This window comes from Hyalella azteca, unplaced genomic scaffold (genome assembly GCF_000764305.2).
Source record: "Hyalella azteca isolate HAZT.00-mixed unplaced genomic scaffold, Hazt_2.0.2 contig3603, whole genome shotgun sequence".
Lineage (NCBI taxonomy): Eukaryota > Metazoa > Arthropoda > Malacostraca > Amphipoda > Hyalellidae > Hyalella > Hyalella azteca.
The window spans coordinates 129,469-145,096 of record NW_025933847.1 but is presented as its reverse complement, the minus strand read 5'-3'; the positions used below and the strand labels follow the sequence as shown (position 1 = coordinate 145,096).

At 37.2% G+C, this 15,628-nt stretch overlaps 1 protein-coding gene across 3 annotated transcripts in view; it reads left to right on the top strand.

Annotated features, from left to right (window-relative positions):
- LOC108672574 overlaps positions 1-15,628 on the top strand; it is a 103,340-nt gene that overhangs the window by 80,344 nt on the left and 7,368 nt on the right. Inside the window, exons 2-10 of one of the 3 annotated variants that reach the window (XM_018160270.2) lie at positions 9,868-9,978; positions 10,322-10,668; positions 11,105-11,238; positions 12,880-13,104; positions 13,398-13,462; positions 13,860-14,033; positions 14,580-14,769; positions 15,013-15,036; positions 15,343-15,480. In XM_018160270.2, coding sequence (XP_018015759.1) covers positions 9,868-9,978; positions 10,322-10,668; positions 11,105-11,238; positions 12,880-13,104; positions 13,398-13,462; positions 13,860-14,033; positions 14,580-14,769; positions 15,013-15,036; positions 15,343-15,480 — 1,408 coding nt within the window. Of the gene's footprint in view, positions 1-9,867; positions 9,979-10,321; positions 10,669-11,104; positions 11,239-11,627; positions 11,740-12,879; positions 13,105-13,397; positions 13,463-13,859; positions 14,034-14,579; positions 14,770-15,012; positions 15,037-15,342; positions 15,481-15,628 lie in introns of those variants that run through there. The other 2 variants (XM_018160271.2, XM_047879673.1) reach the window with 2 other exon arrangements.

Here is a 15,628-nt window from a genome sequence, read left to right as displayed (position 1 = left end):
TAGGTACTTGATTATTATTTAGCCGCTACGTGTACCTGAATGAGCTTTACTAGTACGACCCCAGACTCACACTCCTAGATCACAATTACAACGTTGTTGAAATTTCTTCTATGAATTTTGAATGGTGTCGGATTTGTGCATTTTTAAAAGATTGATTTCACCCTGCAATGCGCCTGTTAATGACTTAAGTTCTCGTTCATGTCACGAAACTTTTTATTTTGTAGGAAACACAGTTAAACAATCAGGAAATTCAGTTTCAAAGGCTAATAGCTGAACGCAATAGTGTGACTATACGTCTTACTTGTACTGTGCGTCGCATGCTGTTTTATGTATCCGTGCTACGAATCAAAGAACTAAGAGCTCAGAAATGCCAAAGTTTCTCATTATTCAAATAAGCAACGAGCGATGTTTACTTATCGCGGAGCTGCCGACAGCTTTGCATGTCAGATGAAGTGATGTTCAGGCCTCGGTTCCCAGACAAACTTTGCTATTCATTGAATTGTGCGTCTCTATTTGCAAATTGAATTTACTGCTCCTGGAAAACGAGATGGTTGTTTTCGATCGATCATTTGATCATGGGTGCTCCGTCTGAAATCTAAATAATGCTTTATTTTTGGAAGAATTAACTTTTCTCTTATCACCTTAATTACTAATGCGGCTAAGATACGTGCGGTTAAAAACGCTTACTGCTAAAAACTTGCTTCAATTTACTTGAGTACAAAAATTTAAATTTTGAGTGTAAATACTTTTTTCATTTCTAATTTCATTACTCTCAGCCTTAGGTTATACATTACTACAATTTACCACTTTAAGAACCTCATAAGATAAATTGAATCAAGTCAGCATACTTGAAGAATCTGACTCCTTATTGAATGAATAAAATTAAGATGAATTTCGTGATTGCTTTGCCACACCATCACAATCACAGTTTCTCGCTCTGACAAACCCACGATCAGTGCAATCCACTCCTCGCCCGTTCGCACCCCATCACACATGGAACACTCCTTTACATCCTCCTGAATGTGAGAATTCACGTCCTGTCCTTCTGCCCTCACTCCAGGCCACAGGTCCCATCGCTGTCACCCTCATACATACATTCATACTCTGTCATTTCACTTCCAGAATGAGATACCACAGGTAATATAATACTGCGTAGGGATGGGAACAAAAGCAAGTTGATCCAGCATTAATTTCGCGCATTTGGAGGTTTTATGCCCTGCAGCATTGTAACGAGGAACTGAAGCTGAAATGCACTAGAATAAAATGTATGATTCCATCCCGATTTAAAATTTCTCCACTAAGTAACCAAGCCAAGCTAATGCCAAGGTATCTACTTCAACTAATAATGTCTGTCTATTGATATACTTTTTGATATTTCTCTCTTATTTTGAAATATTATGTAATAATGACTTCTTTGAAACTTTTACATATTTATATTTAAGATAAGACAATCTTAAAATAAAGTGGATAGATTTACCTTTTTTTACGAATCCAATGATTCTTCCTATGAAATGAAAACCTGTATGTATAAGTGCTGAATGCATCCTATGTGGAAATTAAATGTCAATGTAGAACAAACGTGAATTTTTTTGATGTGAAATTTTTGTGTTTGCAGATACAGCTTTGTGGAAAAATCGTTCGTTGTCTTTAAATTGATGAATTATTATATTTACGTATTGTTTGATCACAACTTATATTGATGGCAAATCAGAACGTGAACTATTATTTGAATTCAATGAGCTACTTGAAAAAACTATTCTCATTTCTGTGTTAGAGCAGCGCTTACTCAATGTTTCATCCTTTGTTTTAACCTGAATATTTCAAGTATAAATTTACATGAAGTTGTTTGTACTGCTTTGCCTATAAATATCATTAGGTTTCATTCAATTCTTGCATCCGAACAGTAAGATTACAAATCGGAACTATTGCATTTAAGTAAGCTTCACAATTATATTTGTTGTTATCACTGCGACATATAATTTGTTTATTTTATATCAACCTTCTTTTAAAATATTCGTAATCTTTATTATGTTCAAATAAAATAGCTTCCTCTCATTGGAGTAATAATTTGTCGTGAAGTATTATTATTCTCTATATGCAAAAGTACTTTCATCTCTAGGTTTACGTTTTTACCAGATTTTATTCTCTTCGCATTCTTTAGTTTGTTCTATGCAAGAATGTTATTTTTTCACTACGACTGTGTGGTGCTTGCCAAAGTTGCCTTTGCATTGCTTTCCCTGCTTGGAAAATTGTTTTTATATAGCTGTTCAATCTTTTGTTGTAGAATTATTCACCTTTCCCAAAATAGGTGTTCCTTCCGTGACCCATATTTTTCTATCACATTAATTTTTATATATAGACGCATTCGATATTTCATAGTTCTAGTCTCTTATTATTGCTCAGTCTACAAACATGCCCATTGCTCTATCTTTATTGTCTTCGAGTAATTCCGTGCGAGTTCGTCTTTCCTCACTATATACATACCCCCCATCCGTGCCCCAAGCAGCATCACTCATCCCCCTGGTGTGGATGATTGCGCTCCAGGCCTCCAGAATTTCTCCGAGAATATGCCTGATTTTTGCTCTCATTTTAGCGGCAGTGCTGACTCTGGTGCCCGGGGGATGCTGAGTTAGCAGTTTGTTGATAATATAGCGTCGTTCTCGCAGCGCGATGTGTTATCTCATTGGGAAGAAATGCCGAAGGTTTCGTCTAGCATAGCTTTAATATTTATGAAAATAGGCTAAAGATTGCAATTGGCATAGACAAGGGAGCTAAATTGTCTGTTTGTCTCGATATGTAGAGAATTTGACTACATAAATAAGTTTTTATGCGTACATTAAAAAATTGCGAGTGACTCTAGATACTTTAATGTTCGTTTTAAATTCCGTAGATTTACGTCTTATAGTAATTTTCACGGAATGCACATAAATTCATTCAAACTAAAAATTCTGTGAATTTGTGAATTTTATAGGGTGCACTTTCATTTCTTCTTCTTTATTTATTTTCTTTAAAAAAAATTACTTTCTTTCTTTCTTTTTTTACTTCTGAATTAAAAAACTACAAAACCACCTAGAGTGCGGTCCTGCGCACCTTTTTATTGCTTTTTGTAACACTTTGTAACTTTAGTTTGGCATGGAGGACCGGCGCTTGTTTTCCAAGGCTTAGGGAAATTTCTCCCCATAATCTAGGGGAAGTTCCGTGCTCGTAAATAGAACGATTGGTCGTGCCAAATCCGGCGCGAACGCCACGCGACATTCCTGTTATTCGAAGGCAGCGTCCGGGCGTTTTCCGCTTGTGGCGTTTATCCGAGAGACAGAGCTTTTTCTGAATTCCATTGTCCGGATTTAAGACGAGTTTCGGCATGTTGGAAGAGTTATACGTGAATTGGTTAGTTCAGAAAATGGATCCCTATATTTGTGAGCTGAAAAATGGACGAGCATGGCAGACATTCATGAGATACGACGCTCTAAATATAAGCGGAAGTCTTAGGCCGACCCCGATAGACCATAACTCGTGCACGAAATAGCGCGGGGGAGTGAGTGTAGATTTGTTCTATGGCTTTAATATATAAAACTTGGGACGCTTCTATTTGCCGAAGCAATCAAGAGGAGAATGGAAGGGGGAAACCAGCGTGGTAGACTGGGTACCCGCCAGAACCAACTCTCGTAAAGCTCACTGATGGAGGCTTTGACTGTCGTAAAGCTGGCGCTCTGCAGGGCTACGCCTCGTCTTATTGTTCTTGAGCGTCTTGTTGGGCGAGACTACTACTGATATCCGCCTGAAATATAATGGGATTTGAGTTTTTTACAGTTTAGGTAAAATTATTAAATATTTAACATAAATCCTCTTCTCGGTCAAGAATTCCTCAAATAATGGACTAATAATATAATGAAAGATGTAATTTTTCGTGATGACTCGGGTAATACCACCAAAGATATCTCTACATATTCAGAACTAGTATATATTTTCCTGCTTGAATATTATCAATTACGTTAATTATTATTATTATATATATCTTCACCGTGAATTAATATTTTATGTTTAAATGAAATTACTTCTTTCTTATATTGAATGAATATCCAGAAGCGTACTCAAAACCGAAATGCCAAATTTTATGACGTGCCCATTTCTTGTTTAAATTATTTATGCGTGCAAAATAAAATCCTTAGTTTTTCCTCTAAACGTTATATATGTACTTCTATCTTGCCACTGTCAACAAGGCAACAAGTTCGACCATTAGATGAACGGACTTCGTTCCCTGCCAGTCGTGTGCAGGGGCTTTGTTTCTTTATGAAAACTTAGCAGTAGTTCCATCGTGTCTCCAGTCCTCACCTCGAAGTTTTGTCAGGACCGTCTCTTACTTTCAAGAAAACCTCGCTTCTCACTTCAACGAAAGCTCTCGGAGTTCCAGATTTGTCTCGAAAAATCTAACGCTTGATACTAACTTTTTATTTGAAATTCACTAATTGAAATTCAGTAATCTCTTCCCCCTTCAATTCAAAGTTGAGATTCTCACTTCTAGATGTTTGTTCAGAATTGTACAATACTAGTAAGCCTAATTAATGCAATCGGAACTCTAATTGCTATCTATGAAAGCCAAAGAGTAACGTCAACACGAGCCGTCCCACTTGATTAAGTGAGACTGCTCGTGTTGACGTTTAATTGCTTTTGTTTGATGTTGCGTAAACAACAGATTTTCGTCATTAAATATCCTTCAATGCGCTCGTAAGAATCGCCTAACTAAATGTTCCGACTCGCGGCCACAGATTGGCGTCTTCTTTATTCTGCACTCTTCGTGCCCGTTTTTTATTCTACTGAAACAATTCAATACACAAAACATTCATAGACCAAATTATTTTCATCTTACTGAAGCATAATATCGTTATTGCGAACGAAAAACATAATTGGAGAAGCGCTCTGATTGTCGCGTAAGATTTTTTTCCTTGTTCAAAGAGCATCTTTTTCTAAATATGACTCACGGCATTAACGGGAAATTAACTCATGCCAAAACCCTAATAATGGCTGCTAAGGTCGACTGTGATGAATCTTTAATTTCAAAATTTTTTTCTATCGTTTCTTTGAATGAATTATAATGAAAATATAATATATTTTCCAGTAGGTGGGTACAGCTATCTATAGTCTTTACACGCCATCAACAAAATATCATAACTTTTAGAAAGAGTTAACATTATAATAATACGTTTAAGTTGCATCTGTTTTTAAAATGAATTATTGATTTAACTCAATACAAAAATTAATATTAAATAAAAAACCGACTCTCATTTTCTTGGTGATATCTCAAAAATGCTACTGTTGGTATTTTTTCTTTAAATTCTAATTATGAATTAAGCATGATTAAGGCATGTAGAAGTTCTTATTACCTGAAACCATTTGTATGTGTAGCTATGGAACGTTTAGCTCGTTACATGCCAGCTGCAGGCGTTGGCCCAGCGTTCGTGTGATGCGTTCATGCTTCGTTGGCCCAGAAATTCTGGCTGATGGATGCTTGGAGGGCTGCCCTGCACGACACCAGGCCTAATTTCACCCTTCTTTTCACCCTCACCCTTCACACCTTCTTTCTTCCTTTATCTCACCAAAGTTATTAATGTTGCTCTAGAATACTTAGTATCGTTAGAAATTGAAAGTTTAACTGTTCAAAGTAAGCAACCTAAAATGAATCTTATTTCCTACCCGCTTGTTATGAATACGTAAAAATGATTTCCTAATTGTATTCTAAGCTCCGATTCCTTCTACTAATCATCTTGAAATTAAAGTAAACTTCTGTAAGTCCTTCATACCAGGCAAATGGGTCTTAAATGACTTCGATTTAGAGTTGGCTATGTTGAAACAACTCGCAATCAAGTTTATTTCAACGTCAGATGACTGATAAGCGTTTTCTTATTTCTATCTCAATTCAATCTTCATCATTCCTGATTTTTTTCAATAACTTTCCCCCTGCGCAGTTCATCTTTCCTCTGGGATGGGGCCCAACACAGTACCCGCATTACGGCTACTCGAGGCACGAATGCATCCATCTTACTTTTGAAGTGAATTTTCATCAACAAATATGGCCCTCGAATGGAGCCAAGGTGCACCCGCATTGCGCGTCGACTCAATCACGTCCCACGAGACTCCGATAACTTACAGCGTTGATCGAACGACGCGGTCTCGACACGCCAGTCTTTTACGACTGCTCTCGAGACTGCGATAAATTATCATCGGCAAAACTTGCCTCGAGCAAGCCATCAGTCGAGACGCCAAACTTGGCTCCTCGTTATGATATCGCTGTCAAAATAAGAAGGAGATTTCTCCTGCAAGGAGAAAGCTCCTTATTAACTTCACTGCGGCAAAGCTTTACTAGGTACTGGTAATTCGACGAAGAAAAAACTTTTCGTATTCCTTTGAAATTATCACTTGGGATATTAATTGTTCTCTTCTCACACATTTCCAGCCTCACCATCCGATTTTTTTTAGCATTTTCAAAATATCATTCTTAATGAGATCAACATTCTTAATTCCGCATTATTATTTTTTCAAAACAGAGAGAACATCTGCTATTGTGATTTGATAATTGTTCAAACATCAACTCAATGAAAATCGACGCTCAGCAAAGGCAAACCATCATTCCTGCTCCTTAATGCCCCTCTCTCTTCCACCTCTCTTTCCCTTTATTTTGTGGAGCAGGCATTACAGCCGATGCCATTTCTAAATTTTCTTTCAAATATTGTAAACTTACTGTTGCATCCATATTCATTCGAAGCAGATATTCCCCGCCCATAGCTGAGCAGATTCCCACGAAAATCACTTGTGTGTTTGATGATTTTAAATGTAAGTTCTGTGCATTTTTTATTTTATTTGCTGAGAATTGCGGAAACACACCAGAAAATCACAGTACACATGTCTAATCCAGCGAATATACATAGTTGTACATAATTGTACAGTACAGCATACATAATTCTACATAAACATAATTTACGTGCAATATTATTTCATCAAATCTGGCTTGTTAAAATTTTAAGACACAAGTTCACTGAATAAAAAAAGTGCGACAAGAAATAAAACTCGCGTAAAATTTTATACTCATAAAACAAACTTCTATCAAAACTTCTATCAACGTTTTGCAGTGCTTGCAAAGAGCGTGGAAATACAAACTGAGGAATTATTTAAAAAAAAGCCTTGTTTACGAAACATCCATGAAAAATCTGGTATCTGTACGAGAAACGTATGAAAAAATGAAAAAGTAAAGGCTTCAAACACTCATACAAACGCAAAACGCTAGGAATTATCATATTGATAATTGTCTACTAATTCTCGGCCAGCTGATAGCCCCGAAATACACTTAAACTACTAATTTAATGGATAAGTGTGCTCCAGCTTGCGCCCCTCGATGCACTGTAAAAGTGCAATTTGGAAAGCGCTGTCTGCGCGTTGGATCCAAGTTTTCCTTCTCTTTGAAGTCATCAAAGCAGAAGCGCTCGTGAAAATATCCCCTTGCATTTCACGTGAATTTATCTACAGACAATAACTCCACTACCTATAGATTAAATTGCCATTTGTTCTTAACGGCGTCTTAATTATTTTAGGTTCACATGGGTTGAGCCGTGCTCTCCTCAAGTTTACTTCTTATAATAAATAAAACTATCTGATTTGCTTACAAATACAGTTTAATTCTTCTAAGTAAAAATATAATAAAAACTTGTTATATTTATTTCAACGGAATTTCTTGACTTAGCGCTAGCCTGCCTCAAAATTAAATTATCCAAAGTTTCGAGCTAAAAACTATCAAGCTTGTAAAATAAAGTGGAGAACAAGTTGAAGTCACCGCTTTTAGACCTTTAAAATACCTTTTTCCAATCTGCTCCGTGAAGTTTATGGATTACTACCATTCTTACAAAATAATTTTTTGCCAATTTTTTCTTATCTATTCACTATAGATGTATTAGGTCAAGGAAACAAGCCTCCTCAGTGGCTGCCTTTGAGTCTACATGTCATGCCAGTGTTGCCCCAACATCGCAGTTTATGAGCATCCTATCTTGTGTTTACGACCAATCTTGCGCTCATGCTTCGCGTCCTCTACGTCGCCAGCGCATCATATTTAAGCCACAAATGCCCGATAAGATAATTTCTACTATTTGGCATCTGCGCTTCAGATTTAAAAAACGGGTGCGGCTTGTAAAGCGCTTTCCGATTCCGTTTTAATTAAGTTTACTTGCAGAATAATGCGGGTTGATTTGTGGTTTTGTTTGGGTATCTGTGAGCATTGAACAGAAGACACTAAGTACTCGTCAATTCAAAAAGTTATGCTTAGGGACGCCAAAGTTTCTGCTTACTGTGGCTGAGTTCTGTTCTCAGAATCCCGACGTAGAGCGGCGTTCGCAACTAATGTCAGCATTTGCGGACCAGACCAAAGTTCCGGAATTTCATTGTGCGCTTCTGGAGGGTTCTGACGTCCATAAAAGTGCTTCCGGGACGACATTTCAAGATGCGACCCAACCTCTGCACTCATTTGCGCGATACTTAGAATTCTTGATGTCGTCTATTCTGAGATGCGTTTGTGTGCGTAGATAAACAGAGAAGCTAACTTGGATAGAGGAGATTCAAGAAAGGAATTTGCCTAAAAGCAAGGAAAAAGACTAAATTTTTTAGTTAGAAGAAAGAATTCGCCTGAAAATGTGTTTAAATTGTTGTTTGAAGACGTGGAACTCGTGTACAATTTTCCTTTTTGTTCCGAAAATATTACTCGATGTGTTTGCAAAGGTTCATGGTTTTGGTTTTATACTTGCTTAAAAGAATCGTGAAAAATGTATTGTTTTTTTTTTCTTTATATTTCATTGCGTTTCTTAACTTATAGGACTGGTATTTATACAACAAAAGAACAACGTTCCATAAATTGAAGTTTAGACCAATTTTGAAATTTATGGGATAAATTTTTTTTTAAATGTTATAATTATCTATTTCACTGTTTCCCTGTAGATTTTTTCACGAGCCTACAATAATCTTTCTAAATCTGCCCCATGTGTGGCAGCTCTTTGAGGTTTCGAATAACATTTTTCTTATTGCTGCACACTCATCCCTTTCACCCAATCTACCGAACTCTAGTTCTTCAAATGATAACTGAATATCAAGTTTTCTGTCTTTTTGAGTGTTATGTAATTGAAAATCAGCCGGAGCGACAGCGCAACCAAATACTCGAACTTTGTGAAACTCAAGTTTTAGAATAATTTCTAATACGCTTCATGCCTTTGTGATACTTGAGCTGTTGGAGAATTTCGTAACAATCTATCATAACTTACTTTTCTTGGATAGATTTCCAAATGCACGCATTATTTGTCTTCTTCACTATTCCCCGATGTAAATGCCACACAATTCTCGATACACCTAGGGCTTTATTCCTCAAGCAACACTCTCCATCGATCAAAGCGTCACCCAATACTCGGTCTTTGTTGGGCTTTAGACCGCGAGCAACACTCCGGATCAAAGCAACTCTTCCCTCAATCTAACTTTGTCGCGCTTCCAAATCCCCGCTCAATGATGAGAGCTTTGCGGCGAACGAGTGAGTGGCCGCTTCAGATTCCCGCGGCTGTGCAATAAAGACCGTTCTTTCACCTTTATGCAAGAGGGGCGCTGCTCCTAATCTCTCAGAAAAATTTTCTTTGTGTATTAAGATAATTGTGGTCTAGTATAATTGCTCATTTATCATAACATCAACTAATGAATTCTCCTTCATTATTCAGCGCACATGACGATTGGTTTTAACTTGCCTTGTGATCATGTTATTGATATTAGCTTCTTGTCGCCTTCAATACTTGATTCTCTTAGCTTCTTGTCGCCTTCAATGCATCACTAAGATAGCGGTGTACTCCACAGGCACAGCGGCCGCGGTGCCCGCAGAGTGCCGGGGCTGAACAGTGCGTGCGACATCATCTCGGTCACCAGAGAGCCCCCGGATAAGTCCATTGGTCGCACCACCTCTCCCAGGTACTTCATCAAATTTTCCGTACCTACCTGCTGAATCTCCCACTTTTTGTATTTGTTCATTCTGCCAATTTAATTTTATTTATTTCGTCACTTTTGCTTTGTAAAGGACTATTTTTCTCGTTTAAGTAGTTTTTTTGCGCATATCGTCAAGGGTCTTCTGAACATAGGTTGCAAAATAAAAGACGCAGGTAAACGTGTAATTACCCTGGTGTACGAAAATTAATGAGCTAAACTTTTGATTAAATTGAAAAATGAGCTAAACTTTTGATTAAATTGAAAAATGAGCTAAACTTTTGTATAAGATGATTTTAATTTACCCGTAAATTTACTAATAATTTTTCAGACAAGTTCATCCGGTTGAGCAAACGCAATTTGTGCCTTACGACCCAAACGACCGATGCAACGGATGTTCCGTCACCACCGACTCTCCATCCTCAACCTTAGACCCAAACTCGAACAGCAAACCTGGGGCGGAACGTTTCATCAGGAACAACGTAAACTCGTCCCTGAGACGAGACCAAAAAGATGGCTTACCTAGCAGAGGAAACTGTGATTCTGTTCATCCAGGATACCCAGCTAGAAGAGCTCAGGAACTTGCTGGTCATATTGGCTACTTGAGCATGGGGAGAGGCTATCCCACCACACCTAACCTTGTCATGAAGCACGGCAAGGTTGAAATACTGGGACAAGGTAATACATACACTGCTCCAGTTTTACCACACACATTTCCCTTGTGTGCTAGCTGCAAAGCAGTGGCTGTGGAAGTTTTATTGTCGTTGCGTAATTCAAATTTTGGTTCATAACATTCCTTCCATGTAGTTATATCAAAATTTGTTGTGTAAAACTTTAATGGTAAACACCAGCGTAAATTTTTTTTCACTAGTTTGCATTAAGTTTTGAATTTTTTCAAGTTTTTAAGGAATTATTGAGCTAATTTGAAGAAAACATTACAGCTCTATTTCCATAACTCGTATCCTATGTATTTTGAGCCTTATGCCAAGGACATTGAGATTTTCGATTGTTTGATTTATTAGGATTTTTTCGAGTATATTTCTTGGTGTTTTTGTAGTCTCTGAACTAATAACATTATAACTGTTGCCAATTTCTTGCTCTATTAATTTTGCAGGGCCTCCTGAACACAATTACGGGTACGAACTACAAAAGAATTTGCTCAATATTTTACCTCCTAACCAGCTGCGGCAAGAACAGACTCGGCATCCAATAATCACAACGGATTTGCAAGATCACATGAATGTCTCGGTGGGTGAAAAATGCCGAAGTCATTTTTGCATAGATTTTTATAACCAACTTCAAAGTTGTTCTCAGATAAATCTCTATCTTTGAAAACTCATCATTTCGAATTTATGATGTACTTTTTAAAGACATTACGGTTTTTTTCAAATTTTTATGTTATGTCGTCCTGATTGCTCGCATACAGAATAAACAATTCTTCAATAGCAAACAAAAATGCTATGAATTCTCCGAATTTTACCGTCCGCCGTTGTTTAACCATTAATAGTTGGGTCTCAGCCACTTTCTCTCCTGAAAAACTCTAATGTTAAATGGGTTAATCCCATTCAACTCGCATAGTTAAATGGGAAGCAGCGTGAAAGAGATGGAGGGGTAGGGAAGTGGCATGGTGCAGACGACGTTGTTTACTACAGTCACTGTGTGAGAGGGCGCTAGATGGCGCTCAGCGTTTGGCTGGGCTGGTTAGTGGTGTTTTCATTGCTGGGGGCTTGGCTCTATATTGGAAGTTTGGTAAGTCACATTTTTGTTAGTCTTGTCGTTCATTGGGTATTTGCTTGAGCATTATTTTTTGCTTAAAGTTTTCTCTTTGATCGTGTTAAAGTTATGAATCGGTGAACAATGATATTGTGTGCAGCAGCAGCAGCTGAGTTACTGGGCGTATCCTCTCTGCTGAGCAGCTGAGGCATGCCACTTGTAATCGAGCATTTCCGAAGCTATGTTGCTAGGGGCAATGGCTTTCATTCGGATTCACTGTTCGCATTGATACTTTTCACGTGTATTTTCCTCGGATTGACTTGACTGGATAAATTTTATTTATATTTATTATCGTATGTTTGCGAGTGCGGCGATGTTCGACGCCGGCGTGAGCCGTGAAAATCTATATTATACTATATAACACGCTTTGAAGCATTTGCCATTTGTAATTGAAACCAGAGGTTTTCTGATTGCAACGCTTCCATAGAATCAGATATGTGCAGCTCTCTGCGGACTATCTTTATGGAAACGGGATTCTGTAGATATCCATTGAGATCTGCAGTAATTTTAACTGTTTTCGATTGTCCTTCAACTGGTCTTTCGATAGTCCCTCAAAATTTGATTTAGCTTTTTTAGGTATAGACGGTCTCTCTCAGACAACTTGGAATTTCAGCTGTGCCTGTGCTTTGCTGAGTATGTTTTTCTTTCTCTTTCAAAAGCAGTCATTAATTTAGAGACAGTAGGTACCTCCAAAAACGTCGAGCATTCGGGAAATTTCTGTCACACAAGTACCTGTCATACGGGCATCAACAATTTGACCTCTTTGAAAGTCAGAGAGGTTTATTATTTATAAGTTACAGTTAGGGTATAGACACAAATATTTGCCAAAAAATATGTGCTAGGATAAAATATCAATTAACAGCAATATTAATCTATTAAACATAAAATATGTCACGTTTTCATTGTTTATAACATGTGCAATATTCTGTGTTTCCCTTACTATATTGTCCAACCCTTGTAAATAATTCCGTATGTTTCATAGTACTGAGCTTCTTCATTGAGATTTCACACCTATTTTTCGCATTTGCCTTCACCTTTTTTGAAAATTCCTTTCTCGATCGTAGTCTTAATTTTTCTTGCTTAACTACCTATTACTAAATAATATTATTTTGACAGAGTACAAGTGAACAAATGAAAACGGATAGATCAAGCTTCGACATTCCTGACCAAAGCAATGAAGCGGTGCTCCGCAACTCATCAGATGTAAAGCCTAACTTCAGCAGTAGCAGCAACAGCAGCACTCTGCCCAGCATTATTTACAGACCCAGTGGAAGGGAGCCATACATGAAGCATGCTAATGACCAGTCATACATTTCTGATGATTTTGATTCAACTCCAATCGTAAGTGTTCTTGATGTAGCAAGCATTATTTTACTGCATATTGACCGACGTTTATATTGAATTTCAACTTCTCAACTTGCTCTTTTCATCCTAAAGACTTGGTTGAAATTTGAACTTTTTCCTGAAAAAATATAAAGCTTTTATTCACTCGATCTTTTTCCGGTGTTGAAATAACCCATATTTATACCCAAAGTTTCAAATTATCGATAATTCCATGAACTTTCAACACTGGATCATTTTTTCTTTTAGAGCTTGAGCTTTATGTCTTTTATATTTCGACTTGGATTTTTCAGAAGATGAAAAAGCCTGCGCTCCGTAATAATGTAAGGGAGCCACTGAGAAGAGCAGCAGGAGACAGGTATATATTTGTACTGTTGACTCAAGATATATTTCGTGATTTATTCTTACATATTATTTCAAATGAAGTACTGAAATTTAAGATCGATGCAATCCCGTTTTTATCTTTGAAGAGCACTATGTGGAATCGCTCAGCTGACAGAAAAGAATTTAATAACCATAAGCAAGACCATCATTTCGATAACCAATTTTCATTGATATCTTTTGTCCTAAATCTTTTTTTTTATGTGCTCATGAATGTTCCACTTGAGCTTTCAAAATGATTTATCACATAAATTAAGGAAACAAAATTTTTTCATCTTGACTCTTGAGCCGTATTGTAAGATTTAGCGGTATTTTAAGGTGCATTTCATCTTGAACTCTGTTTTAAGGTACCTATATTATTTTCTGCCAAACAGCCTCTCTAGTGACTCGTCGGAAGACTGCGGTGAAGAGACAGACGATACCGCCGACCATCGCCGGCCTCATCACTTCCCTGGACGCATGCCTAACAAGAGGCGAGCACCGCAGCCGCCTGCAACTCCAAGAAGTAATGCCTCGAATGCCAGAAACGTGCCTTCACATAGAACGAGGTAATTTCCGCCACTTGCTTGGATCTTAAAAAGTGCGTATGTCGCTAGTTAGTCACAATTCTACGCGATAAACTATTTAAACTATGAATTCATTTATAATTTCATTTTCCATTTGAAAATCAGAAAGACTACCTGCATCAACTTGATCATTCTCCACATTCCATTTTTTTGGATTGAGGAAATTTTGGATTATGGAAGTCTTTCATGTATTTTTCTTTTTTATATAAGCGTATATTGGAGAAGACTTGTTGGGACTTCTGGCAATGAGCTCTAGTTGAACTTCTCAGCAGGACTATGAGAATATATAGATGTATGAAAATATGTTATATGTATATCTTCTAATAATGTATTCTACAAGGTTCTTTCCAAAACAATTTGGATTAAAAACTGTGTTTTTTTCAAAAACAGTTTTAAGGAAAATCAATTTTTTATTATTTATTAGGTTTTTACCTTCTGTACATCGTATCAATACTCAAAATAATACATTTTTTCCTGTTTGAAATAAAAAATTAGGTATTTATGTAATAAATCTACTGTTATCCCCAGAACCACGTTAAAAAGTACAATTTCAAGTCCGAGACGCGCTGTGAGCAACCAGCCGTCGTCGCGCAACACCACAGGCCGCAGCACGAACTGTGAGGAGAACGCCTCCAATGGACTCCTCATTCGGTCACCGTCCTACTATGAGAGCTACGCTCAGATGATGCACATCATTAGCCTTAATGTCGAGAATAAGGTGAGATGACACTGTATTGATTATGTAAATCATAGACAATAATGTTAAAAATCTTATGCACCACTGTTGCTACTGGTACATGCTTTTTAATATGATGCTATATATTCTAGTTACCTAGCTTGATTTCCACTTGCTATCTGATAGCTTAAATTTCTTTGTATCATGATTGGTTTTATTCATGAACTGTATTTACTATTATGCGACTTGCAGGTGTTGACAAATTTCTCTGATTTTGTTTCTCAGGACTTGCCACAGGATGATAAAGACGTATGTGGTTACTAATACTTGCATTTTTGTGTTACATTTGTGCACGTGCTTGTCAGTTTATATGTTGCAAATTTACTTGAATTTCATATTGGCTCGTGAATTTGCCACCTCTCGCTAACGTAACCGTTTCATTGTAGCTGATGACTTCATTCATCTTCATTCTAAAACCAGTATATATTTTTCTCGCAAATTTCCTAGGAAAATATGTAAATAATCAAAGATTGTGCATAGGATTGCACATAAGGCTCGCTAAATCGTTCTCAACGAATGAAATTTAAAATTTGTGGCTATCTAATTTATTAACAGAAGCAGCATCAGCAGCTGAATGCTGTGAGTCGAATCAATCAAGAACTGCTGGCTGATCTGAAAGCTCAACACGATTCTTTTGCATCATCTCTGGACACAATCATGGAGTCTCTTGTGGCCGGCATTATCAACAAAGAGGTTCCAGTATTTTTTATTCGTTTGCTGACTAATAATTTGATTTCACTAAGCACAATTGTAACTTCTAGGATTTGATAATGCTACTCCAATACCTACCTGGTAACTTTAATATGTTAATTTGTTTAAATATCTTGGCCTTTAATTGTTA